At 37.5% G+C, this 26,986-nt stretch overlaps 1 protein-coding gene across 1 annotated transcript; it reads right to left on the bottom strand.

Annotated features, from left to right (window-relative positions):
* Positions 1-797: 797 nt before the first annotated feature.
* Positions 798-26,766, bottom strand: hcrtr2 (hypocretin (orexin) receptor 2). The gene is made up of 7 exons (XM_053333208.1): positions 26,550-26,766; positions 6,722-6,900; positions 3,533-3,776; positions 2,086-2,201; positions 1,716-1,936; positions 1,377-1,498; positions 798-967 (listed from the first exon to the last, which is right to left on the bottom strand). Exons 1-7 carry the CDS (start codon positions 26,764-26,766, stop codon positions 798-800), a joined length of 1,269 nt encoding a protein of 422 aa, XP_053189183.1.
* Positions 26,767-26,986: the final 220 nt, after the last annotated feature.

Here is a 26,986-nt window from a genome sequence, read left to right as displayed (position 1 = left end):
AGTCTTTGTTCTTGTAATTTCTATGATGTTTTAAACTTAATTTGTCTAACTGCTATACAGTACAACACTGGGGAAAATGGGCAGCAGTAAGTCCACTTGACTGATGTTGCTTAATGATAATACATTCATGATGAATATCTAGTAGTTTGAAGGATGTTTATGATGCACATAACAGCCAATTCATGGTCATTTACACAGCAGACATAAGTCAATACTGCTGGACATCTACAGTACTAATTAATGAGGAAAATTAGAAATCCGAGCAACTCTGTGAGACTTGTTCTCCACAGCACAGCATACATGTTCATAAAACCAACTAACCAACAAACAAACAATAAATAAATATTGATAAATACTTTTTTTAACAGTTAATTAATTAATTAATTATAATCTGTAATATTGAAGTGAAATAAAGTTTTACAGTCAAAATAGTACATTTACAGTACAATACAATAAAAATATCCATGTAATTAACGTAATTAAATCATTTCATGTAATCTTCATCATACAGTACATTTCAAATATGAGTTATTCCATACATCCAAGTGGTGTCCAATGATAATAAATAGTCTCTGTTAACTGCAAGTGTCCTGTGTCAAAAGGTCTTCAGAAAACAGCACTCACTTTTCTAAGTGTCTTGATAAAGGTTGTGTGAAACTTACCAAACATACCAACAATCATTCTTGTCCATTCAGATGCCTGTTTTTATAATCAAGTTTTCACATTTGGATTTCAGCCTTAGTGATGTGCTTTGTTGTATGGATTAGTTATAAGAACTCCCCACCTGCATAATTACACTACACTATCTGATCTGATATGCGTGATACATTGTCCATATTGTTAACTTGAGTTGAAAGGGATTTTCGGCTCTCTGTGCTAGCTCTGGTCCTTATCTTCCTTGTCCGATTTTGGCCTTGACCATAACAATGGCAAGAAAAGGCTGCTTTGAATTCCTCACGAAACTTACCTGAGAAAAGAGAAAGAGAAATGAAATCCACTCAGTAACCATTCAGTTTGAGCCTTTTATGCATTTTGCATCAAAAAGAGCATTTTTTCAGTCCTCTAGTTATTATGACTTACAGATAGTAATGTATAGTTGCTAATGAAAAGAAGATTTAATTGAATGTATTCAGCGTCATATGTTCTGTTACTTTTTCAATACAGTACATCATGACTTAGCTTAGATGTGCATGCCAATGATAATTTTCATGTAAGAAATGTTTATGACGAATGCTACCTTATCTCAGATCGATATTAGTAAATGCAGAACAGATATTTAAAGCAGTGAGTTATTTTGTGGTTGTCAAATTGTCCATTGGGGGGCAGTAATGAACTCATAAAACTGGTCTAAGGAATTAGGCAGGTTACTTACTTACCACTGAGGAAATTGTAGATGATGGGATTTGCTGCACTGTTTGCATATATTAGCCAGTGTGAGAAAGTAAACCATGCATACACTGTCTCTCTGTCATTTGTCTTCTTGAAAGCACCAAAGACCCTGTAGGTTAATTATGGCATTGTATCAGTAAGAGATTAAATCATTTTGTGCATGCTTTCAACACTAGTCACCATATATGTCACTATAAAACTTTAAAGAACCAGAATGAAAAAAGAAATTCATCACGTGATTTCTGGTTTATCACAGTCTCTTGTTTATCTCTCTCTGCTTGAGTGGCTTATCATCCTCGAAACAGCAGGGCTCGAGGGATAATTACCTTTTCATGACATTGAGCACGCTGATTGGCAGGTAGCACAGAGCAAAAACAAAGAGCACCACCATCAGCATGCGAGCTGTCTTGCGCCTGGCTCGGACCTGTTTGATCTCAGCACAAACTGTGCTGGTCCTGACCCTCACAGACTCTCCCAGTCCTGGAGTCCGAGCTGAGCACTTAATTGACCTCCACTTCCTCTGCAACACTGATGTGCTTCCAGGAATCTGTTGATAAAATATGACCATACATCAGACACTGTAAGCTTGCCAGAGGAAGGTCAGTTCACAGTGAGATTTATTATTTGAGCCTGGCATTATAAGAGCTAATCCATCACTTAAAAATAGAAAAATAAACCCATAAAAGCTGTACATACCTGTTGACACCACAGCTTGTGACATATCTGAATGTATGCCAGGACCATCAGACATAAGGGTGCAAAGTATGTGACAATAAAGAAACAGATGTGATACACCTTGGGGTAGATCTCAGCTGTGGAAAGAACATAATCATAATTTCACTTTATGTTTTACTTCACTTTAATGGCCACACAACCAGAGTTTACAACAGTGCTCAGTGCACAGAATCAACAACACAACATGAGGACACACAACAGGCAATTTGACTGAAAAGTGCTGGAAATTACTTATTTACATTATTATAATTAATAATGTAAATAATGTCACGATTATTTTCTATTATATATTTTTACTATTGTTCTTATTTTTTACTTATTATATTTTGTTCTTTATTCTTTTTCTTATTGCTGCTCTCCTATTTTACTGTCCACTTGCTGCTGCAATAATGCAAATTTCCCCATTGTGGGACTCATAAAGGAGTATCTTATCTTATCTTATCCTTAAAAAAATGCTGTTTCTTAAAGGAATAGTCACATTTTAGCAGATGCTGAGAGTTAGTTGATAAATCAGAAGAATCACTCTCTTGACAACAGAAATTATGAAGCTGTAGGCATCTGCTGATTAGCTTAATTTAGCACAAAGAGAGGGAAAACAGGGAGCCTGTGTCCACAGGTAATTTATCTTGTTTGTTTATTGCACAAGAAATATTACCCACTCATATACCCACTATAAAACCACAATGTCTGTTTCTACACTGCAAATTTTACTCTAATTAAACAAACAAGACAAAGTATATCCTTGAGTTTTAGAGGTGCACCTACAAATCTGACAATACTGTCAAATAAAAGGAAAAAAATCATGTTTTCAATCTTTGGAGAGTTGTTCTGTGTAAGGCAGAGGCAAGCCTGTTGTGCCACATATCAAAACCTCTTGACTTTATACCAAAGTTATTTACAATATACAATATAGTACAAAATGGTACAACATAAAAAGTTAGTGAGGCACCGAAATAAAGACCAATGCACAGATCCTGCACATTTGGAGTGATGTTAGTGTAGTACACAAAAGTACACTGAAACACTGAAAATGTGATTGCTGTTATTAGTCTGAGATTAGTTAAATAACATAGAAAATCACCTGCCTTATCATTTTGGGCAATTGTCATTAACTTTCACCTTCATGTATCTATAAAAGCAAGCAATCAATGTTTTAGAGGGATCAAATTGACTCAATTACTGTAGCTTAATGAAGGTGAGTGGTTGAAAAGCTTTTTCTTTGTGCAGGGTTCTCCTCTTCTGAAGACTTTAATTAGGGAGAAACTCTGACCTGTCTTTCTGAAAGAAGCACAGCATATGTAACTACAAATTGTTCTTTGGATAGTCATTTGGTCTCAGTAAATGAATAGTGTGTAAGATATTTGGGACAATGTTTTCATGTGTTTGAAGGATATTTGTGTAAACTAACCTCCCCAATGTTCATCACACACTGTGAACAGGCTGGTCTTGTTTGTAAGTTCAGGCAGCAGCCTGCTGCACTCCATCACAATGGCCTGAGGGATCATGATGATACACGACACAACCCAAATGACAACAATACTCTTGCGAGCCCTCTTGGCTGTGCTCTTGAACTTTAGTGGGTGGCAGATAGCATACCATCGGTCTTGGGCAATGCAACTCAGTGTTAGGACTGATACAGAAACAGATATGGTCTGAGAAAAAAGGGAGAAAATAAATATCAGTTAGATAGAAACAACATTCTGGCAAAGGTATTTTCACCACTTTCACTACTCTCACTACTAATTAGAAACCAGCACATACATTTAATAGCTTCTCGTGTTATTTATGTTTTAGGTCTATTAAGTGTTTGTTTTCTTTGTGCTCTCTCGCCTCACAGGCGGATGCAAAGGCCATCAATTTCCTGGTCCTGATAGACGTCCAGGTCCCATGGACGTCCATGTGTGTGTGCTGCTGATATCATCATTAATCATAATCATATTATTTTCAGTGTTGTTATTACTGTGCCTCTCTTTCATCTCTCCCTCTCCTCTTTCTCTGTCTTTTCTCCCTCTCCCTTCTCTCTCTCACACATACTCTCTCCCTCTCTCAACCCCAACCGGTCAAGGCAGAAGGCTGCCCACCTAGAGCCTGGTTCTGCTTGAGGTTTCTTCAAAAATCTTTGACACCCTACATGCCTCTAAAGCAAGTCTTCTGTTAACAGCCTTTCTACTTAACTATCAGCTCTTTTATCAAGCAGTTTGAGAATCCTTTTGAACTTGCAGAAACCACTGACCGTTGTCCATGTAGGTATTAAAAAGTAGAGATACCAAGATCAAGTCATTTTGCTTTCCGTGGTATTGGTGAAGGTTCTGAAATGCCTGACCTCCATTTTATTTTGTGCAAAAAATAAGAACAACCTTCATCAGACAAAAGATATTCAATATTAAATTGAATATTAAATATTATTAAATATTAAAGCCTGATCCACCATGCAGGAAATGGTCAATTGTTCATTCAATGTTGAAACTAGTCTTGACTGGTGGAGACAGAGTAGTGTGGTGAATGACACACCATGATGACTGATTTAGTTATTTTTAATTTCCAAGGTGAATCAATATAGCAACCACTTGAATCTTTTAGTCCAGTGTATAAGAGCAATGTTGTGATGGTAACTAAATGTTCCACCAACACAGTAAAGTTTCAGATGAGATAGTTTGAATGCAGATTAGCAGGGTTTTGTTATTCTGACAGTGCCAGGGGTCAACGATAATCTTCTTCCTCACCACTATCTGAATTAATCACCGGCCTTGCACTCAAGGAGACACTGGGGAAGGCCGAGCCCTATCAGATTAAGTGAGTTTTCAGCTATGGAGCCGTGAAATTGAATAAACTTGTTATGTTAAAGATGCTGTTAACACATTTTCAGAGTATTGCTGATGGTTGTCTCCATGAGTTTCAGTGGGAGATAAACCTGCAAGTTAATTCCTGTGGGAAATAAATGCTCAGCTTCATCACTTTGAAATGTTTACCTTAAAGATGCCAGTGGTATACTTAATCATCTTTTCTGTTTAATGTTGTTGATTTACCCAGTAGGCAGAAAGGATCCATACATCCAAATCCATACATAATTGTCTTCTGCCTGACAGAAAATCAATAGTACACTGAAAGCTATATTCAACTTTGTATGGTAACCTTGAATTATTTCCCGGGATTATGATGTTAAATGCTGATAATGATGAATATGATGCAGCCATAGAAACCACAAGGACACCGGTCTTGTTCACATCATACACAGTACAGAGTGGATCACCTGGTAGGCAAACTGCTGGGCATCTGTACAATTTTAAGATAGGACAATCAAGACACATGAATTAAAAGATACATCTGGTGATAAACCCCATGAAAAGAATATCAACAGTGAATTGATCCTAAGATTTGTCTGTGTGGCAAAGTACTGATATATCTTATTTCTCAGTGTCATAGACCTTCTTTGTTGTATTAAAACATATCAATGAGCCACACAGATGCACTTGTTACAATATGGGCACTGTTGTTTATTTTAATTCAATTCTACATACACAAAATAAATACTACAAATTATGTAATAATCCACAGCTGAAAATAGTCACTGTCAACTGCATTACTTATTACTGTTGAGTGAGGTCTTAAAAACAACAAGAAGTTATTAAGCTTATTTAAAAAAATGTAATTATGTCATAAAAGCCTTTTTTTAAGATGCATGTCTTCAGTAGGGGCCAATGGGACTAACTGCCACAGGCAGGTCAGCAAAGTGGAAAGTACAATACAAGCTCAGGTAGCAGCAGATAAGCTTTCATTGACTAATTTACACTATCTTTTTATTTTCATTTTCCTTTTACAACTACAAACTGGTGACTTAATTTGTGTTCCTGTAATTAGGAATTAGTTATGTCATTGGGTTTACAACATACTGTATTGCAGGTGGAAATACAGCAAGTGGCATCATTTCAGTTCTTTGGGGATGATCCCTCCTGAGGACTGCAGCAAAATTGTGACATTACATGCAGGGAGCATTGAAATAATACCCAAGTGGGAATTCATTTGGATTTACAGAAGTAGAAGGAAGTAGCTCTTAAGCAGCAGCTGCATGTTGAGCTCGGGGTGAGCACGGCAGAACAATTCACAGGAATAAATTCAGTCAATTTATAGGACTTCAGGGATTATTGGTGCTGTGGACATCACAGTTATTCACTATCACACTTTGTGCCATGGTGGAGATGAAAGTCACTTTGATATGTCCATAGAATATAGTTTTGTATGGTATATAGTTTTGTTTAGTGTATAGGGTTTGTGCAAGGTAATATGAGATTTCAATGCAGTCGACAGTGAGAAAACCAAAACAAGAATGATTTCTTCGATGGATGTGTTGGCATGTTGGAGATGATGCTGCAATAGAATTATAAATTTAGAAAATATAGAAAGCAAAGGACTTGTCCACAGCATTACATCACCATGTGATAACATAAAACGTTTTTCACAGTGCCCATGTCATGGGTTATGAAAAACATAGTTTTTATATTCATAAATGCAGAATGAAGAAAATGTAAAGCTTTTAAGAGTGGATCAAATCAACATTTCTAATACCCTACATGAAACACAGATGTCAAAGTTGACAAACCTGGAGATAAGGCACAACTTTGCAAAGAGTCTTTCCAAAGAACCACGTCTCTGTTATGTCTACCACAAGACTCGCAGGCAGGCAGATGATGGTGACCAAGACATCAGCAAAGGAGAGATTCACTATGAAGTAGTTGGTCACAGTACGCATGTGGCGGTTTTTCCACACTGCAAAACAAACTGAAAAAAAAGATGCAATCAAAGGCTGTCCTACAACACAAACAGGACACAATATTTATCGCATTAGCTGCAGGGTATTTAATATTAATCACTACTGTCTTGAAGGCACATTGTGAATCAGTGTTTGAGTGTTTGAATTAAAGTTTAATTCTTCGTTCCTGTTGGCAAAATATTTGTCATTCATAAATAAAATCTAGACAGTTCAACTTAATGTGTTAGTGTGGAATTACATGCTGAGACTGTTGCAGTATTACCTAAAACTGAATATATTTTATTGATATCGAATGTGCAAGTTATGTATGTATATTCTGTATCTGATCTGCCAAACAGAGATAAAAATGTTAGCAGTTTCCCAGTTTATAATACTTTCACCAACTGAGAATTTACATTCAAACTGGGAAAGTAATTCTGGTTTATTAAAACTTGGGTCTTATTTTCAGAGTTTTAGTCATAATTTATATTTGTTATGATTATGATGAACAAGAAGTACACACAATATATCTTTAGTATGGATTTCAGAAACAGCTGTTTGCCCTGGAATTATGCATGAACTTGTACTCCCACATGGCCTCAATTGTTTTGCAGTATGTTTAAAAGTTAGAGAGAATTTGGATGGTGGGAGTAAAGTATGCCCACTCTTAAATATATGCTGACTGTATGTGTAGTATAGCAGATATGTAATTTAAACCGTGAAAGACATACAGTACTCAGTGGTGAAAATGATTAAATGTGTTCAGATCACACCATCATAGTCAAAACGTTTCATTTAAATTCACGTAGTTAATTGGCAAGATAGGCTCAGAATTAGCATTTAAGCTAACTAGCAAACACTCATAACTAATACACACCTAACTATACATTTTTTTCTGTCTCTTAACTGATATATTGGTTTTTCTACCACTGTTGATTTTAATGAGAAAATAAAGCACTGAAACAGCATACATGCATGTGACGAAATGTACCTTTTTTCTGGGGCACACGAAAACCATCTGAGGTAATTATTTGATATTTTTTAAAGTTATTTATTTATACAGTAAGGAGGCAACTACATAAAATAAAAAGGTCACACTACTGTACCCACCATTTATGAACAAGTACATACACTTCACCCACAGAGCAGCCTCACCGTCTGCTTCAATTTACATTCCAGCCAAAACTTTTTTTAACTACAAATCCCAATTTTTGACTCATCCTTGTTTCATAAACACTGGGTAAGAAATGTCTTCAAGAGTAATGTGCACAACCACCTTCTCCTGATTTATTCTGTAACGGAGTGCAGGTGCAGGCAAAGAACTGCAGCTCTCAGGATTACTTTCCTTCTTGCATATGTTGTGATTTTTCAGATGTTTTTTAGCTTATAAAAATAAAGCTCTTGACTGTAGGTGGTTTGGATAAACTACTGCAGTACAGAGATGGAAATCATCTCACAGTCTGAGGGTTTAAATAAAGCAGAGGACAAAGACCACAGTGGGTCTCAAGTGTTCCAGTGTATAGAGAAGGGCTCCCTCTAGCCTTCTTCCACTTTTAGTATATCTCTGCCACTCTTGTGTCTGCATGCTGCATTAAATATACTTCAGATAATGTGCCATGCAACCCCCATCTTACAGCACTTCTTAATGACCCTGGGCACCTAACTTTCTCCATTAATCTGTGCCGACACAATGAAAAGGGAGACCTACTGTACTTCCATGTAGTGCAGGTAGCACTGAGCCAGAAGGTATAACATTGAATGTGTTTCAAATTATATTTGAGCTACAGCCAGTAGTTGAGAAAATGTGGTAAGCTTTAATTTAATCATTTCACAGTTTTTAATGAAGCTTTGTTCAATAAGTACCAATCTCCTGCATCACTTCTGATTTCCCACACAGTCAAAGTCCTTACATTCACAATGCTCAAGCTAGTCAGTCCATGGATGCCAGAGATGTTTAATTACAATGATTTAATTATAATTATATTTAATCACTGTCATTCTGTCTTTGAGACCTGCTCTTGTGCAACCCTCTATCTCCTCATCACCACCATGCCACCATGACCTGCAGGATGTCCATCAACTAGCTGCTGGCTTCACTGCATCAGTGTCTGGATTCCAGGGGATCCAGTCCTACCTCCTATCTCCATATAGATCTAAGCTTAATGAACATGTTTCACATCAATAGAACTTTATCTCTAAGTCTTTTTTCTTTTGCTAACCTCATTAAATATTGTTATGCACTTCTTATTGATCTTGATTGATCTTTGTGAAGTGTTGGCAGAGACAGAACAGTACATCCAATAAGAATACCATTCCAATATGATTCAGCTGTGTGTTTGAAAGTAGAATTTTTTCCTTTTTCCTTTTTCTTTTTTTTACAATGCTGTTGGGATACATGTTATTTTGTTTACCTGTAACACAAGCTGTTGATTCAATTCTGCATGAGGAGTTTGTGCTGTTTTGTGTGCCTATTTGAATTCACACTAGCACTGAGCCAGATGGGTTTTAGAGCACTCCCGCTGTTGTTCTTGTCAATTAGACCTCTGCTCTGGAAACAAGTTATGAGCACATTAGACATACAATCTGTTTTTAAGTTGGTATAATGAACATGTAAGCAAACAGTTTAGCTGCTGGACACAGTCTGTTTGTGCACTGGAGGCTTTAAGTTTCCACATCATACTTGTTTAAATTGAAAACTGGAGCACAACTGGCTTCAAATTACAGAGATACAGAGATTCTTCAGCAGATGAAGGTGAAAATAACGTTCCAGTGTCAAATTTTGCACAGTTAAGCTCCAACATCCGACTGAAAGTACAAAAAGAAAAACGTCTTTGAGTGGAGGAGGACATTAAAGGTGTTTTCATGTCACGTCTCTGTTATGGTTTAACATTCTTAAAATGATATGAAATTCTACTTAACTTAAAAGGTAAGACTATATGTATATGTAAATATTTGTTGTAGTTCTTTAGTTTGCCCCTCTGTGGATTCAGTAGTGTTGATTTACCGCTGTGAGATTTCATTGGTTTCTTGCTTTTTTCCCATAAGTCTTGCAGTGCAGTAGGGTGATATCATCACTTTGAAATGCAAATGTGATAGACCTGCAGTGGATTATATACGAAGAATGAACAGTCTAGACTGCGAGTGTAACTACATACAACATCAAAGATATGTCACAGCCAAGTGAAATGATCTTTCTTTGCATATTTGATGAGAACCCTAAACTATGAGAATGTTTCACAAAGCCACAATTAAATGTAGCTACTCAATCTGCAATGATGCTCTAAAATTATTAAAAATATAGAGACACAATGTTAATCATGTCTTAAACACAATTTGTCTGACGTCTTTGAACAATCAGTTCAATCCAAGAATGCTGTTCAACCTTGTGAGCTGTGTCGTTGATTTTAGATGCCAGAAGTGCGAATAGTTTCCTTCGTTCTTTACTCAGATCTAAATTATTAAAGTTGCATTTCTCCCCCACATTCCCCAATCAGTGTTGAATTACCCTATGCAGTTCCCCTCTGCTCATTTTTAATCTCTCCCCCTACCCTCACTGATATGGTAAAGAAAATGAAACCTTCAACTTGTCCTTCAGATATTATTCCTATAAAATTTCTGAAGGAAGTGTTAAGCACAGGTAGCCCCAGGGGTGGATTTTGCCATTGGGAGTACCAGGATTTTTCCCGGTGGGCCGATGCCTGCCCATTTTTCATTGTTTTATTTGTTCATTTAGTTTTTGCTGCGCCTTGCAATGGTAACTGTCCCGGCCCAGGGTCAGAGACATGCACCGGCCCACAGAGCTCTGCTGCAGAGCTCAGCCTGCAGACACAGCAGAGGCCCATTGGCTTGTCTGTCTAAAGAATACCTGGCCCAATGGCCCTATGATAGGCTACAGAGACCCAGGAGTCCCACCCACGCATGTTCCCACCCCACCACCCCTGCCAATCACCTTTAATGACAAGCAGTCATGATGAGAGAGTGAGTGAGAGAAACAACAACACACCAGCACACAAAAAACAAAGCGAGGATTACAAAATGGAGAACATGGGTAAAAAACGAAAAGGCAGAGCTGAAAAACAGAGAGAAAAGAAAAGCTCTCGCGACCTACGCTGCTAAGAGCAAAAAACTGTGGCCAGAGCTAGCAGCAGTGGTTCCACTCAGCAGCAGGTGAGTCGGAGTGAGGCTCCCGCTGACTATGAACTTTACTTGACAGAATAAATAGCAAACTCTGCATAGTGTGGTGTGTTACAACTACGCCCATATCTGGTTATCTAAAGTATTGGAAAACAATAACCATATTCATATACTATCCTTATGAATTGATTAGTTGCTTTTATTAACCACTTAACCACTATTTTCATCAAAGGATGCCACACATAATTCATCCCCCAAATCAGGTCACCAGAGTTAAAGTGTTTTAAGTGTCAACATGCACCTTTCTTTGTGCCCACAGTCCAATTTGTTCATGATGGACATTGATCTAACAACATGACACATATGTAGCCTATGCTTTACATATTTTTTTCTGTCAGTGTTTATGGTTTATTGCTCGTTCAACAGTTTCACATGATACAGTTAAAACTAATTCAAGCCTATTCAAGTCTCCAGAATATAAGGGATATTGTTCAGTATACTACAGTTATTAATGGCTTGTGTGTTCAAAGGTACATCAGCGCGAGTTGGCACAGTATCTGCGTGTGGATTGTAGTGGGCTGGTCTGGACCAAAAAGTCCAAGACCGAATTTTTGTCTCAGTCCAGGCCTGGGTAGCCCCTCTGTTGTGCGCATTTTAAACTGATCTCTGTCGACAGGTTACGATCCTGAATTTTTTTAAACTGCTCTTGTTTAGCCACTTTTAAAAAGCTGTCTCTTCATTCCAATTTCTAAACTCCCTCCCTTCAAAGTCTTTGGAAAAGGTGGTAGCAGATGAACAAATTTCAGTCCAATTTTAGTAAAGAAAACATTAGTGCACATACTCATCCCCTGTAGATATTTATTTTTTGTCCTGTACTGCAGAGTTTCAACTATGAATACAGCAGCTTATATGCTTTGCAGATGATGTCTCTTTAAATTAGAATCCACATCTCTGGACACATTGATGACCCTAATCACTGTGTTTTCCATATATACTGGTGCTGGACTTTACTTTAACCATCTAGTCACATACCATCCCAGTGTCATACATAAAATGAAAGTGGTATTAAAAATGTAGTCTAGCATTCATTGTGTCATATTTTTTTATCTCAGAAATTGTTTAACTTTTTAATCTCATTATATTTGACAGCATGCAATATAATGTTGTTGTTGTTGCAGCTCTTTTAGCCAGTTTGTGGCCAGGCACTAAACCTGGCCATGAAAATAACAAAAGTGTAACAAAACAGCGGTTGAGCACTAATTGGTGGGGCCACACAGTCCAAAAGTGTAGAGTAGAAAGATGAGAAAAACATGAGAAAAACATGAATAAACTGGTTTGTGTGATTATTATGGGTATGCCTCTCCTCCCACTGGGGCAGATAATGAGTTACAAAGATTACAAGCTAGTTCAGATGAGGAAGTAACCTTAGTACTCTTCAGAAAAATGACAGTTTGCCAGTGCGGAGCTTCCTCCTACGCCCTGTGCCAACACCAAAATAGATTCAAGATTCAAGACAACTTTATTAATCCCAACATACTCGTACACATAAATAACAAGATAAAAACAGAAAAGAAAGAAGAAGAGTTGGCAGCTGTATGCAAAAGTGCAAAAATCAGTGCGCAAGGTCAGCAGGCCCTAGTCCAGTGAATAGTTCATTGAGAGGTAGGCTATACAAGCGTCAAATGGACCTCATAAAGATTTGTTCAGCAGTCGGACAGCAGAGGGGATAAAGGACTTGGAAGGTGGGTTACCCTTACATGTGGGTTGGGCATAGCGATGCCCTGAAGGCAATAATGAAAATTCACTTCTTAAGATATGCCCGAAAGTACTCAAAATGGTGTGTGATTTCCTCATGACCTGTAGTTCCTATAAGGAACTTAGGTCTCTCTGCTTAAGTCCAATGATCTTGGAGCAGGTTCTCACGATACTGTTGAGACTGTTTCTGTCCTTGAGTGACAAATTATTGAACCAACAGATAGAAGAGTAAGTTACAAGGCTTTCAATAATTGACTGATAAAAACGACAGAGAATCACTGGACTGACAGAAAAGGAGTTCAACATCCAAAGGAGATGAATCCTCTGCTGTCCACGTTTGGCCAACACTTCGGTATTTGCATCCCATTTTAGCTGGTTGTCAAAGACAGTGCCAAGATATTTGTAGGAGCTGACAGTTTCAATCTTCTCTCAATCTATGACACTTTCAGTGAAGGCCTTCTTGTCGCGTCTAAATCAATCAGCATTTCTTTATTTTTGGATGCATTTAACTCTAAAAAGTTGTCTTTGGACCAATCTACAAATGCAGGGAAAACTGCACCATGGTTCTGTTGGGTACCCTGAAGGAGGGACAGCAACACAGTGTCATCCGAAAACTTAACAAGGAAGCTACTGTCACAAGTTGATCTACAACTGTCAGTATATAAATATAGGGAAGAGGTGATAGTACACACCCTTGTGGTGAGCCTGTGTTAGTAACAACAATGTCAGACAAATGACCATTCACAAAGTCTAAAATCAATAGGACAAGTTGATGTGAAAGTTTAAAATCAGAGATCAGTCTCTCACTTAAAAGGCAAGGCTGCATGTGGTTAAAAGCAGAGGAAAAGTCTGCAAACAACAGTCTAGCACGGGCATTAGGTTTCTCCAAATGTCTGTACAAGGTGTTAAGAATGAAAATCTTAGCATCCTCGACGCCTTTCCAGCCTGGTAGGCAAATTGCAGGGGGTCAAGTTTACCCTCGGCCTCGATAGCAATGAGAATCTCATTTTTAATAATTGTCTCCAGGATTTTCATTAACAATGAAGTGAGGGCAATTGGTCCTTAAGCTGACTAGGTGTTGGACTAGGCTTACTATTCTTCGGCAATGGAACAATATGATATATTTTCCAAATATTTGGATATTGATAAGAATTAACTACCATTTGAAAAATATGTTTGAAAACACCACCAAGCTTTACGGCTCAGTGATGCAATATACGGCCACATATGCCGTCAGGACCCGGAGCTTTTCTCACATCAGTGCCTTTCAGTAATTTAGCCACCTTGTCTTCTGAAATAATGATCTCATTGACAGGGGAAAGTGAGTGTTTGATTTGACTTATCTTGTCTGAAAAATCAGGCTGCTCAAAACGAGAATAAAAAGAGTTTAAAATATTGGGCAGATCCTGATCCTTGACCCCTTCCAGATTGACATGTTTCCCAGTACTAACTTTATTTTGGTTAAAAGAGGCCATAGACTTAATGCCCTGCCAAGCTTCTCGGAGGTTGCTGCTGCTATATTGTAGTTTTATCTTGTTGCTGTACATTTTCTTTGCTCTAAATTTATGATAAATCAACAACGCCAAAATCTTCAACACAATAGGAGGAGTTCAGAGTCATGGAGGGAGCTGTGAGTCAAAGTATAAAGCGTTATTAGCTGTAATGGTAGCTCTGGACACCTTTGTGAATATATGTGAACATTACAGGTCAGCTGGGATCTAAACAGCGTATGAATGTGTAAGTGATTTTTAACCATGAATTAAGCATTCTCATTCCAACCAGCTAATGTAAGCAGGACTTCAGTTAAGTAATTATATTCTACATTCACACTCAGTTAATAATGGATGCCACTGTATTATGCATAATAGAAAGTACATATCATTTTTATATTTGATAACAACCAACTCCTCCCCCCTGTTAAGTGGCCAAACAATCTGAATATGGCAGCTGGGAACGAGTAGATGCAATACTTGAATTTGGGCATTGAAACGTGGCCAGAAATGGGGTTTAATGACAAGCATGCTTAATTTGAGACGAGGAAAGTAATGAATAGATTCATTCCCCTAGTAACAATAAAATGTTATGGTATGTGTCTCTGGCCTTGAGAATAATAACCTAAAAATGAAAGCAAAGATGAATTGTCCAACAAATAATGACAATACAGTACATAGTATAATACTAATAGATCAGAAAGTCAGAAGTGTTTAAATTCATCTTTGATTGTTAATTCATAAAATATTATGTCAAGACGCTAGTGTTTGCACAGTTTTTCTGTTAAATATAAGCTTTTTATTAAGTTTACATTTGTTGTGATAACACATGTATTCAGAACGTTTTGGACTCAATGGCACAAAACCTGAATGCAAAAAGAGCTTAATTACATGTTTTATTCAGAATATTGTGTGCTTGTTGTTAGAAATAATCGCCTCATGTTTCTTCCCCCGCTTTATTACAATTTGTAACAGAATTCTTACTGTTTGTGCAGATGACTGCAAAACAATTTTTTTCCATTTTCAAAGTTTGTGCATTTGATAGGAGCATAATGAAGGCTTTACTTTTTATGCATTGTATGTATTGACAAGTGTTTACATATGTGTTACTGTAGGTGGCAGTGTAACATGTGGATGTAGCATGTTGATAAAGGAAGTCCCAGGAGGCTGAGAGAGCAAAGCTGGCCTGGCTAGTGTGAAATTAAAAACTTTATATGTCTTTATTACTTTAAAATAATAAACATTACCGTAGCTGATCAAGCAAAGTGCCATTTTCTGTACAAGAACTCCAAAACATTTTTTGGTCAGTCTGAATTGGATATCTGTGTCCATTGGAAAAAATACATCACCAACAACTGATCTCATTGCAGCCTGGTTTGGCTGAGGTCTGGGATTTTTTTTTAAAAGACAAAAACAAAAACACAAACACCATGTCTTTTTTGTCCTCTAACTTGGATGGAGGAGCTGATTAAGCTCACTGACTACTGTTTGTCCTGCCGCTTTAGTCAAGTGTCTTCTGATATTAATTCAAATTACAATATCAAAGCCATTTCATGTCAAGCCCAGGACAAGCAGAGCAAAGAGTGTGCATGCCAGTGTTCATTTTTATTGATGAATAATTTTTGTAAATTACATTTTTTCACTGACAAAAAAGAGGCAATAGTTGTAATGAAAAACTTATTTATGATGACAAAGACTAAAATGATGACAAAATCTATTGACATCTTTACAGATGAGTCATCTTGAAATTCATAACGGTAAGCACACTTTAAGCTTTGTTTTTGTTTTTCAAAAACAACATTATTTTATCAGCTCACCTGAGCAGCAGTTCTTCTGTCAAATGTGTCGCCTAATACAAATGACCCAGAGTTGCTAATCTTAGATCACAGGTAAAAAGATTTATTGACATGCTATAGATAATACATGTAGTATTTCAGTGTCCCCAAAGTGCAACAAATATATAACAAACAGAAGAATGTATGTCTGAAGAAATATTTACACTAAGTTTTTGTACCACATTGACATGTCAAAAAATGTAATGATAAACTTAATGTTCAGGTTAACTTACTGTTACTGTTACTTAATGATGTATGACAGGAGAAAGGAGCATACATGTAATGCAAAGACAATTTGGAGCTTTGTGTGCATGTGTATGAGTGAGAGAGAGTGGAGTGGGGGTTAGAGGGTGAGAGAGACACTCAAATTGATTTTTTTTTAAATGTTTTAAATGTATTCAACTTCACAGATCCAGACGACCTCCTATGACAAGGATGATCACTGAGTGCAAATAAAGCTTGTGCATCCCAGCAGAATGTTTCAACAGCTCTCTAAGTGCTTCTAAGTGCAAAAGTCACTCTAAAGAAAAATATACCAAGGAGGAGGGCACAGTAAAAATAGACTGGGGGCACAGGATTATTGGTCAAAAAGACTAAGGATGAGGACTTTGTTTTCATGACGGAATATATCTAAATTTTCAAGGAGTTATTGTCTAATTCAGTCTTTTGCAAAAAGCAAGGCCATATTGTTTTTTCTTTTATATGAGACGTATGTATTTGATTTTTCAAAATAAAGACGTGTTTCATATCACAACTGTGTCTATATTGCACGTTCAAACCTTTACATCATATCATTCATTAATAACAGTTAAATAGATGTTTTCTCCAGGAGTCTATAATGGGTTTGTAGGGTATACAGCAAATTGATTGGAATTTCTAAAGAAATATTTAAATAATCCATAACACACAAAATCTAGTCTAGTAGACAAGCACCCTTGCAGTCACTAAGACAAGCACACAACAAGAGTTCCTAATCGCTTAATTAAAAAACAAACTTAAAAACAACAGCCCTCCTAATACACCATTCAAGTTTACTGGAATCTCCACGAGTTTGTTGGCAATTAGTTATTATTCTAACATGCTGTTGGATTTAATCACAACACAGGATGTGCTTCTGGCTCAACACAAGAGATGCTGCCATACACAGAAACAAAGAAGGACCTGTCTGTACTCTGATTTGGAACACTTGAATTATTAAGTAATTCATGCAGTCAAGCAAATAAATGGTCCATTTATCAACTTGAAACTCTTTGTTTGGTGTGTTGAAAGGCTACAACAGAGACAGTCTGCACTACTTACTTCAAAGACATAAGCCCTCCTTGATCTCCTGTTATTGTGGTCATAATTAAATGAATGCAATTAAGCACAAAACCCCAAATAAACCCAAAGGCATGCATTTGACGCAGACATGTGCTGCTGGTTGGCACTGGGTGATGTCTACCACGTCTTTTTGCAAAAGGGTGTATTAGGATACCTTAAAAAATAATAGTAACAACCCATTATCCACATTGTCATGCTGAGATTCTGGTAGGGGGCACCCACAGTGCTTTTGCAATACTGCTCATGCTTTATTGCTAAAACAATGGGGCTCATTAGCAAAGACCCTGGCATAAGATTAGACCTTTTTAACACCCTCTATCATCTTAACATGGAGGTAATTGTTATTATTGTCACTTGGAGGAAGCAGAAACAAGCTTTAAGCAAAATATTGACTTGATATGATCTTATTAGGTTAAACCTGCAGTGTGGAACTTTTACATGTAAATGAATGTCTGTTACATTCAAGCCCTCGGCTGTGATAGGCTTAATGCCAATTAAGCCTATGACCCCCAGATACAGTAAATCTCTTTGTATTTCACAGCCAAAGAGTTTTTGAATCTCATATTGGGCTTGATATACCCATGCTGGCCATTTGCTCTTCTAGACTTTTCAAATGTTGAATAGATCAAACTTTATGAGTAGACTTTGTTTTTGCATCTTTTCAACAACTAGTCAATTTGTTCTCACTCCCTAAAGGACATTATTTTAGATATCTTCAGGTACAGAATTTTGGAGTTTATTTCCTGATTATCTCTCTCTAATAATGTTGATTTTGACATGTTCCTGGAACCACTCTCTTCACTGAAAGGGGCCATCTCATTTATTTATGGTAATATTCACAAACTCATTCAGTGCCCATCCCATATTATGTCTGGAAAGAGATTCTAAAAAGGGTCCACACCACGTCAATCTGTGCTAAACACAGTTTTATACAATGTAAGATCCTGCACCGAGCCCACTACAAGCCTGGTTGGCTAAAATATTTTAAAAAGTGTCCAGTATCTGTGATTGGTGTCAGCAAACACACCAGCAAACAACACATGTTTTGGAATTGTTTTTCTATAAAACATATTTTGTTTGGTGGCTGTCATTGAGGGTGCACATGAGAGTGTGTTGCATGCCTGTATCAGGTAATCACAGCCAAGCGCACTCTTTACTCTCACTGCCAGAAAGGGGAGACAAAAGTCCCACACTGCAGCTTTAAAATAATAATAATAATAATGGTAACAAGCCATTACTTACAGCGTCATGCTGAGATTTTGTCAGGGGGGCACCACAGGTGGTTAATAGGGTATCGGTGGGAGCTTTTGCCATACTGAATCTGATTAGGCCACCCCCTGATGCCCCCTACCATCATGGAGGTAAATGTCTTGTTAGCAGAAAGAAGCTGAAACATTGACATGATATTATCTTACAAACATAACATGGTGAATTTGTTAGAAAGCAGTTACATTTTTTAAATACACTTTTTTTTGCACAGGGGAACAACAATAATTGACAACAATAATGGCAAGAGTATCTTTTGTCTCATGTCCAACCCTAACCCTATCCCTAACCCTCAAGATCACCATTTACATGGTTTCAAAACTGGATAATAAAATTATACTGTGGGAGAACAGTGCCAAATTTGAAACTCTGAAATGTGTGGTTGAAACACTGTAAAAACTGTGCTGTAGTTGTGAAGAAGGACAAGAAAAAAACAAAGAAAAGTTGCAGAGATTTGAAATGAAAATTCAAATACAAAATTTGAATTTTTTTTCAGCCTATCAAAACACTATATAAACCTTCAAAACTTCTTAAGTTCTTAAGTTTCAAAGTTTTTTCTTTCAGTTTCATTTCATGGCAGTGTCTTCTCGTGTCTTGGCTCCATAGTTTTCAAAATACCTCTTATATGGCTGAAGGTGTTCATTTATCATGTTATGGTTTTGGTGCCACTCAACCTGTCATCATCCTTGATTCTCTTCAATAGTGGATAGAGAGCGCTGTTTGACACCTTTCTTACTTTCCATTTTTTATGTTTAAACTGTATTCACAACAATCTGAATTGTTAATTGTGCACATGCTGTAACTTCACTACATCAATAAACTCTTACTCAAACCCATAAGCTTTTAACACCGACCACAGACATAAAATCAAAGAAGTCATCCCCTGCAGAGTTACTGGTTATATCTCTCTGTGTCCCCAAGTTATCCCACATATGCCTTCCCTTAATAATAATTTTTTCCATGTAGTATATTCTGTTAGAATCTTAAAAACCACATCCCTGTGTGATATCACTCCAATTATCTATTTCATGCCCTTTCTTATAAATGAGTGATATGATTCCATGATAAAAGGAGCTGTGCCGTTATCTTGATTCCAGCATTAAACACTGAGGTGAGCAGGTCTGTGAACTCATTTATGCATATTTGGTAAAATTCAGTAGAAAGGCCATCTGATTCTGGTGCTTTACCTTTATTTAATTCTAAAATTGCTTGTTTTACTTCGTATTTTAAATTACAGCATATTCACTTTGAGGTTTCTTTTGTGCAGGTTTATCAAGTCCTCAACAGCTAGATGATCAGTTGTTTAATACATTTGTTTTATAGCCCAAATGGGTAATGTTTCTGTCACACATAGCCTAGCCTATATACAATCAGTCCTCGTTTTGATGTTGCCATTAAAATGAGTTAAATCCATTTTGGTAGGATGCAACTGCCTTAACACATCTTTAAGACCACAGCATTCACTCATCCTTTTGTGCTCTTCCTTCTCTAGTAAACCTCTGGGATTATAAGGGGATTCGATCTTTGACATCTGTACATGTACTGAAATCTCCACATAGGATGGTATGTTAGACCTCAGTTAACAAAGCAATCAACTAATACAATTCTCCCTGCATTAATGTTTCTACTTTTGATCATTTCAGCTTTGTTTATATATATTTAAAAAAAGCCAACAGTCAGTTTTGGTACAGCTAATAGTGATGATAGATGTGTCATTTGTCCTAATAGCAGTTACTTCTATTACATCTTTTGTCTTAATCCTTGTGTAGATATAATTCATTATGTTATTTCTACTTTCTACTGAATTGAGGCCTATCAAATTACATGTAGTAACTGAAAGTGAAATCATTGAGGCAAAAGTTTCATATCAAATCTAAAACTTTAATCTTGACCTGGAATTTTCCTCAACAGAAACACTACTTGTCTAAATTCTTGTCAGAGTTGATTGTTGTATCTTTTTGCTCACACTCACATACTCTCCAGGTTCATCTGTAGTTGCAGCAGGGGAGTCTACACCTCCACAAGTCCAGCCTGGAGGAAGAGGAGCCCAGACAGACGTCAGCGGCCAGCAGGAGCTCTGCCTCCTGCCGTTGTTGTAGCTGCTGCCTGCCTGCCTGCCTGCCTCTCCAATGTTCTGTGGTAGCAGATACTGTGACCACTGCTGGGTTCCTCCAGCTGTTGGGGGCTCTCTCTTTATAACTCTTGCAAAGGTGCCTCTCCCTCAGCCTCTGCCTCTTCCAAAAGGTTCTGTTCCTGCAGCTAGCCTTTCAGCTCTGTGCTCGCTCTCGGCTCTCGGTGCACTCCGGTCCTTTTTTGACTGTAGGATTTCCCTTCATGGGAGCTGCTGTCTGTGGAGCATGAGAACTCTCTAGTGGCATCTGTTGGTTGTTCTGTTGAAACAGCCCCCTCACTTGTCTGTGTTGCTCGTCAGCCTGGGACTTCCTGCCTTGTTGCTGGAGGAGTTTGGGCACTGAAAATACAAATGCCCTACTCCAAACAGGATGCACTGAGCTGAGTTCTTTGCTACATGGCCAAGGTTTCTGCATCTCCAGCACTCTACTTCCTGACAGTCTTTGATTGCTGTGACAGATGAAACAACGCGTCACCTAACTAGATGCAGCCACTGTATGGAAGGGAGATTGATAGCATGTTCTTTTGTTGTTTTTTTTTCATCACGCTGAATCCTCAATTTGTATTTTCCAAATACCAAATCCCCAACTGGTCCACTGGCTTAAGGATGCTACAATAGCGGCTTAGGTATAGCTCCCAGTGATGGCAATAACGGTGTTATAAATATGCGGCGTTACTAATGGCATTACTTTTTTCAGTAACGAGTAATCAAATGAATTACTGTTTCCCCTGCATTTACCGTTACTGTCAAAAAAAATGTGGCATTACTTCTTCAGACCTCACTGAAGCAGTTTTCGCCCGAATAAGCGTCTGTCTCCCTGCCAAAGAGTGGCTGCACTTAGAGGCATAACCAAAGACAGAGTAGGACGCAAATGAGACACAATCTCCCGGAATCTGGAGCGAGGGAGGAAGAGTGCGCTGTAGAGTGACTGTGCGTCTGTGTGTGTTTACGTGACTATCAATGCAGCGTGTGTGTGTGTGTGTGTTTATGTGAATATCAATGCAGCGTGTGTGTGTGTGTGTGTTTATGTGACTATCAATGCAGCGCGTGTCAGTGTGTGTTTATGTGACTATCAATGCAGCGTATGTGAGAGCAAAGCGTCCTAGTAGCTCTGTGTTGCTGCTTATTAGACCAATCGCCTTTTTATTTATTTATTCATTTCCATTTTCCAGTATTCATTTCCAGTACAATTTTTAATAGTTATATTAGAGAAGTTTATATTGTTATTGCTTTTTGAGGAATAACATTCAATTGCTTCACATCTGCTATCAATTATGTTATTTACTTCTTTTTAGTATATTTCTTAAGCATTATTTAATTTTGAATATGTTTTGGGCCAGTTATTGTTGATTGGGGCAGCCAAGTAATATGACATATTTGAACAATTTTTAAAAAAGTAACATAATAGTTATTTTTCCTGGTAATTAATTACTTTGACATTGATGTAACTCAGTTATTAACTCACTACTTTTTGGTAGAAATAATGAGTAACTATAATTAATTACTTTTTCAAAGTAACGTGCCCAACACTAATAGCTGCGTCCACATCATGATTGGCCTATCCAAAACATGACCACAATATTAACAATGACAATAGCAACAGACGAGTCAACTTGCCATTTTTTATCTTCATATCTTCTTATCTTCATCTGCTTTGGAATAATAATGATGCACCAGGTAACTTCAGTGGAGTGGAAGAAACCCAGTTCTAACTCACACCTGATACATCTAACAATAAATGAATACATGTATTTAGCACAGTGACAGTTGGATTTAAACAACAGTTCTTTGCCCACACAAGGTTTTCTCTGGATTTTTGTGGGACAATTTGAATGCCAATTTGATTCAGAATCAATTCTTGATTCAACACTGAATTTTGATGAATTCATAAAAACAATTTAAAAAATCATTTTAATAATATAAAATAAAAAAGGGGGGCACTATTAATCAAATAATTAATTAATTAATTAATGTCCCGGTGCTACACTGCTCTCACAGTTGAGATTCACTTTTTTCATTCTGTCAACATCACCTGTTGGAGTTATCAACAAATTAAACCTTTGGCGTAGATGTACAGGGAAAACCCTGCCACATAATCACGTTAATGAGGCTCTCTTTCAGCTGTCTACTTCAGCCTTCCCAGGTTTTGGGTAAAGTGGGAGCCAAAGTCAGTAAGTTAATTATCATTGTTCATTGACTTAGTAAAGAGTTTGATGATTCGTGACTTTGTCAATTAATCAATATTTCCCGGCTTCCTTGCCAGGTCCAGACTTGTTTGATTACTTGGCCGCTTTCACCGGATCAGGCATACATCCAGCAGATACAGAGCAACATTAGTATTCATGTGGAGTAATGCATCTGGCCATTTGATGAATATACTACTAGTCAAATGTTTGGACATGCCTTACCATTCCTTTGAATGAGAAGGTGTGTCCAAATGTTTGACTGGTACTATAAATCCAATGTTCAATCTGTTTTGCTAATACAAATATATTGATTAAAGCAGCTTTCAGGAAGGAAGATCATGTAGCAAAACACTTAAATTAAGTAGGCTCGATTTTGCATGTTCCAGTAAACGAGACTAAAGCTGTGTCTACACAGGACGCATGGTGTGAGCACAAGACCTCTGTTTGTGTTTCTACACAGGTGGCTTTCAGGTTCAGTGATGACTATAGGTCACAACAGTTTTGGGAGCACAAAGCAGTTACTGTACACATGTGAAGTAGAGGACAATGGTGGAGACGCAAGCTTGTCATCGGCAAAACCCCTAGACCAGCAGGATGAATTGGTAGGGAAAGTGAAAAAGCAGCACTTGCCCTTCTTCACTACCATTCCTGAGGTGCCCTGAAGCGAGGCCCTTAGCCACAACTGCTGCTGTATGGATCACACTGTGGTTGTACAGGGTAGCTTCCAGGTGTGAATGTAATTAGGATGTTCCACTCTGAGACTTTCCTGAATAACACCAGGTTGAAAAAATGGTTACAGCAAGAGTGAAACTTGAGCTGTAGCCCATGTAGACTGATATTTTGATCAAAATAGAAGCATATATGTTCTGTCAGACATGAGATGGACGACTGATGCTGTATGTGAGTTAAACTCACTCATGGAAGCATGTTATTATGCTCACAGTGATAATTCTAGCATTTAGATTTTTGGCAGGTGTAATTTTCATCATGTTCACCATGTTCGCCTTGTTTTAGTATTTTAGTCTTAGTATGACAACATTTGCTAATTAGCACACAAAGTACAGCTGAAGCTGATGGGAAAGTCTTGAGTTTTGCAGCTAGTCATAATGCAAAGTATTGCACAGAATTAAATGTAAAGACTAAATGTAAAGTCATGAGATCAAAATTGTTACAATTCATCTCTTCAGGGGACCATACATTGGTGTACCAAATTTCATAATAATTGATCAAATAGTTTTTCTGTTATTTATAAAATAAAGCATTTTTGTGTCAGTTTTTAATGAGTTCTGTGTGATTTCCTTTCAGCAACTGAACTGCTGTTATCAGCGGGTGAAGCATCAACAAAAGCACAAAAAACGCAAAGAAAGAAGCTAAGATGATTTTAAAAGCTGTCTGGTTCTGTTGTGCCATGCTTCCTCATCTGATGGATTCTGTTATAATATGAATCAGTTGGTGTTGGCTCCAAAACTAATGAACGTTACACCATTTGAATGTACAGGACAGGTCTGCAATTAGGGTTTTAGAGATTAAATGCAGAACATAAGCCTACTAAATTTAGAGAGTTGATCAATCAGTCTGATTACTGCAATCACAACATGTGCATGCCCATGTGATTGCCAGTGTGTGTGCTTGTCAGATTGCAAGACCTGTTGAATTGATCATTGAAGCAACAGTGTATTATAGCAATGTTTTTGCCTTTTAAACATATGCTTCTATTTGGTTTATCTGTGTATGGCCTCATGTTATATATGTTCTGATATTGTTCAAGGTTGTACAAAAATTTATTTTTATCATTTCTCATGCTGTCTCATGTCTGTCTCATGTGCATGTGCAGAAAATAAAGTTGAAGAACAATGTTGTCCTAGTAAGATGTAGAGAAGTCTGCAAAATGACTGCAAAAAGACTGTGATTACGTGTTACAACAAACAATATGACTACAACATCTCAGATGAAGCTCTTGATGTCAAAAAATAAAATAAATAAATCATGCAACATTTCCCCTTCCTCTTGGACTTGTGAGGAAAATGTTTAATCAATAAGAAAGTTGGGTTTAATTGAAGGCAACATGAGTCAAAACTGAGGTAAAGACTAGACTGCACTGAACATTGTAACAAAAGCAAAATGGCCACCACAATATTTCTTTGAGCTGTGAGCAAGATTTAACATTTATTACTCTTAAGAGTGGTACTACCATTAGAATAGTATCTGAAATGACCCATAAATCTTCCTGGCCCTCTCATTAAACCTGCTGTGGCTACACCACTGCTAAGTAGCAAGAGTGGCAAGAGATGAATAAAAGAGACTGAATGAGCTATGCTTCCTCATCAAAATATCATTACCCTCTGTCTTTTTTCTGTCTTGAGTTAATTCACATAGAGGAAAGGTCTTTAAATATATATATAATATATATAATATTTATTCTTTGTTTTATTTGAGCTGCAAGGTTTCATCCAAAGTTTGCTTCATATTATAAACCGAAATCTACACAATAATTATTATTAATCTTCATAACCTGTTTGGTTAAAATGATTGAACTGGTGAGTGTGGCATAAAATTTGGGGAAATGTTTTCAGTATATTGACTTAAATGAATTAAATTACTGTTGTTTGTTCTCACATTCATTGTTTAATTTCATGCATAACATGATGCATAGCACCTCTTCTACCACACAAGCTGTGGAATAATTGTCAATGAAACACTGCAGTGCTAGCTTTAAACAAAAGGCATTGTAAAAAGTTGTAGTGTCTGCACAACTCTGTACCGGGGTCCTGCTCTTTAAGCCTATATTGATAAACTAGGTCTGCTTGAGTTTGCTGAAACAGCAGTTGTGACTGTAAAAACTGATGTTATTAATGAAAATGGTTTCAGTTACCAAAACTCACTTCAGCTGATAAAAGAGAGAGGAATCATGTGATATGACAAAGAAGAAAAATCTGCACAGATAGCCACTGAGAGTTGAGGTCAAGAACTACAAATATGAAGTGGTTGTTCTTCCTCCATGTGTGGTGTCATTCTTTGTTACAGTAAAGCCATAACACATCATGACTGGTTGTAAACGCTGAAATGAATCCTGCTCATAGCATTGTCCTCTATGCTGATTTTAACGTTGCGTGAGAATGAGCGAGAGGTTTTTTCACACATAAAAAAACCAAAAAACTAAAACAGTATAAAATGTCCCTAGAACATATGAGGAAATTATGTCTGTCAAGCCGACATTAGACACTAAATAATCCGTTTTGATTTAAAGAGCGTTTTCTCTTTCAAAGTGCTCCTGCAAATGAGCCCACAGGTGATATTATTTGTACAATATGTATCTTAAAAAAACATCTATAGGGGTGCAGTTGTGAACATTTTGCTGCACTTTGCTGCCCTGGAGTCGCACTCTGCATCCTCCGTGATGCTTCTCCATCACCCCACTGAACACCTAACACAAACTTAGTATTTCAGACTTGCAGCAATCGTGCTGATCACAACCCCAAAAAGTTGACTCGCTTTAAGATTATATATTTTTTCAGGACTTGATACGCATGCATGGGGAAAACACTTAAAGGTCACACTTACCGAGCGAGTTTCCAATGAGTGAAACGAAGAACACAATAATGTAAGCCACAATAAGAACCCACTCATACTGCTTGGGGTGCAAATACTCTCTCCAGATGTATCTCAGAAGTTCATCGTCCTCATCCACAGTGGAGTGCAGATGTGACTCCGTGCTGTTGGGCACATGTGCAGAGGGTGAACACTCCTCGCAATCCAAATTCCCAGTGATCCCAGACATCCTTCGAGCTGTTTGTGTGTTAGTTGTATCCTTGCTGTTAGTCTTGTGTCTGTAGTGACCGCGGGTCGTTGAGCAGCCTGCCAATAAGGCACAGTGGAGCGATAATAACGCGCTCCACAGACCTCGTCAGTGTGACGCTGGTTTCTTTTCTGTCTCCATGCACGAGCACAGCAGGGTCAAACACAACACAGCTGACTGTCGCGAGCAATGAGCTACAAGT

This window comes from Scomber japonicus, chromosome 14 (genome assembly GCF_027409825.1).
Source record: "Scomber japonicus isolate fScoJap1 chromosome 14, fScoJap1.pri, whole genome shotgun sequence".
NCBI lineage: Eukaryota > Metazoa > Chordata > Actinopteri > Scombriformes > Scombridae > Scomber > Scomber japonicus.
Note: the sequence above shows the minus strand (reverse complement) of the source record. Positions and strands in the feature narration are given on the sequence as shown.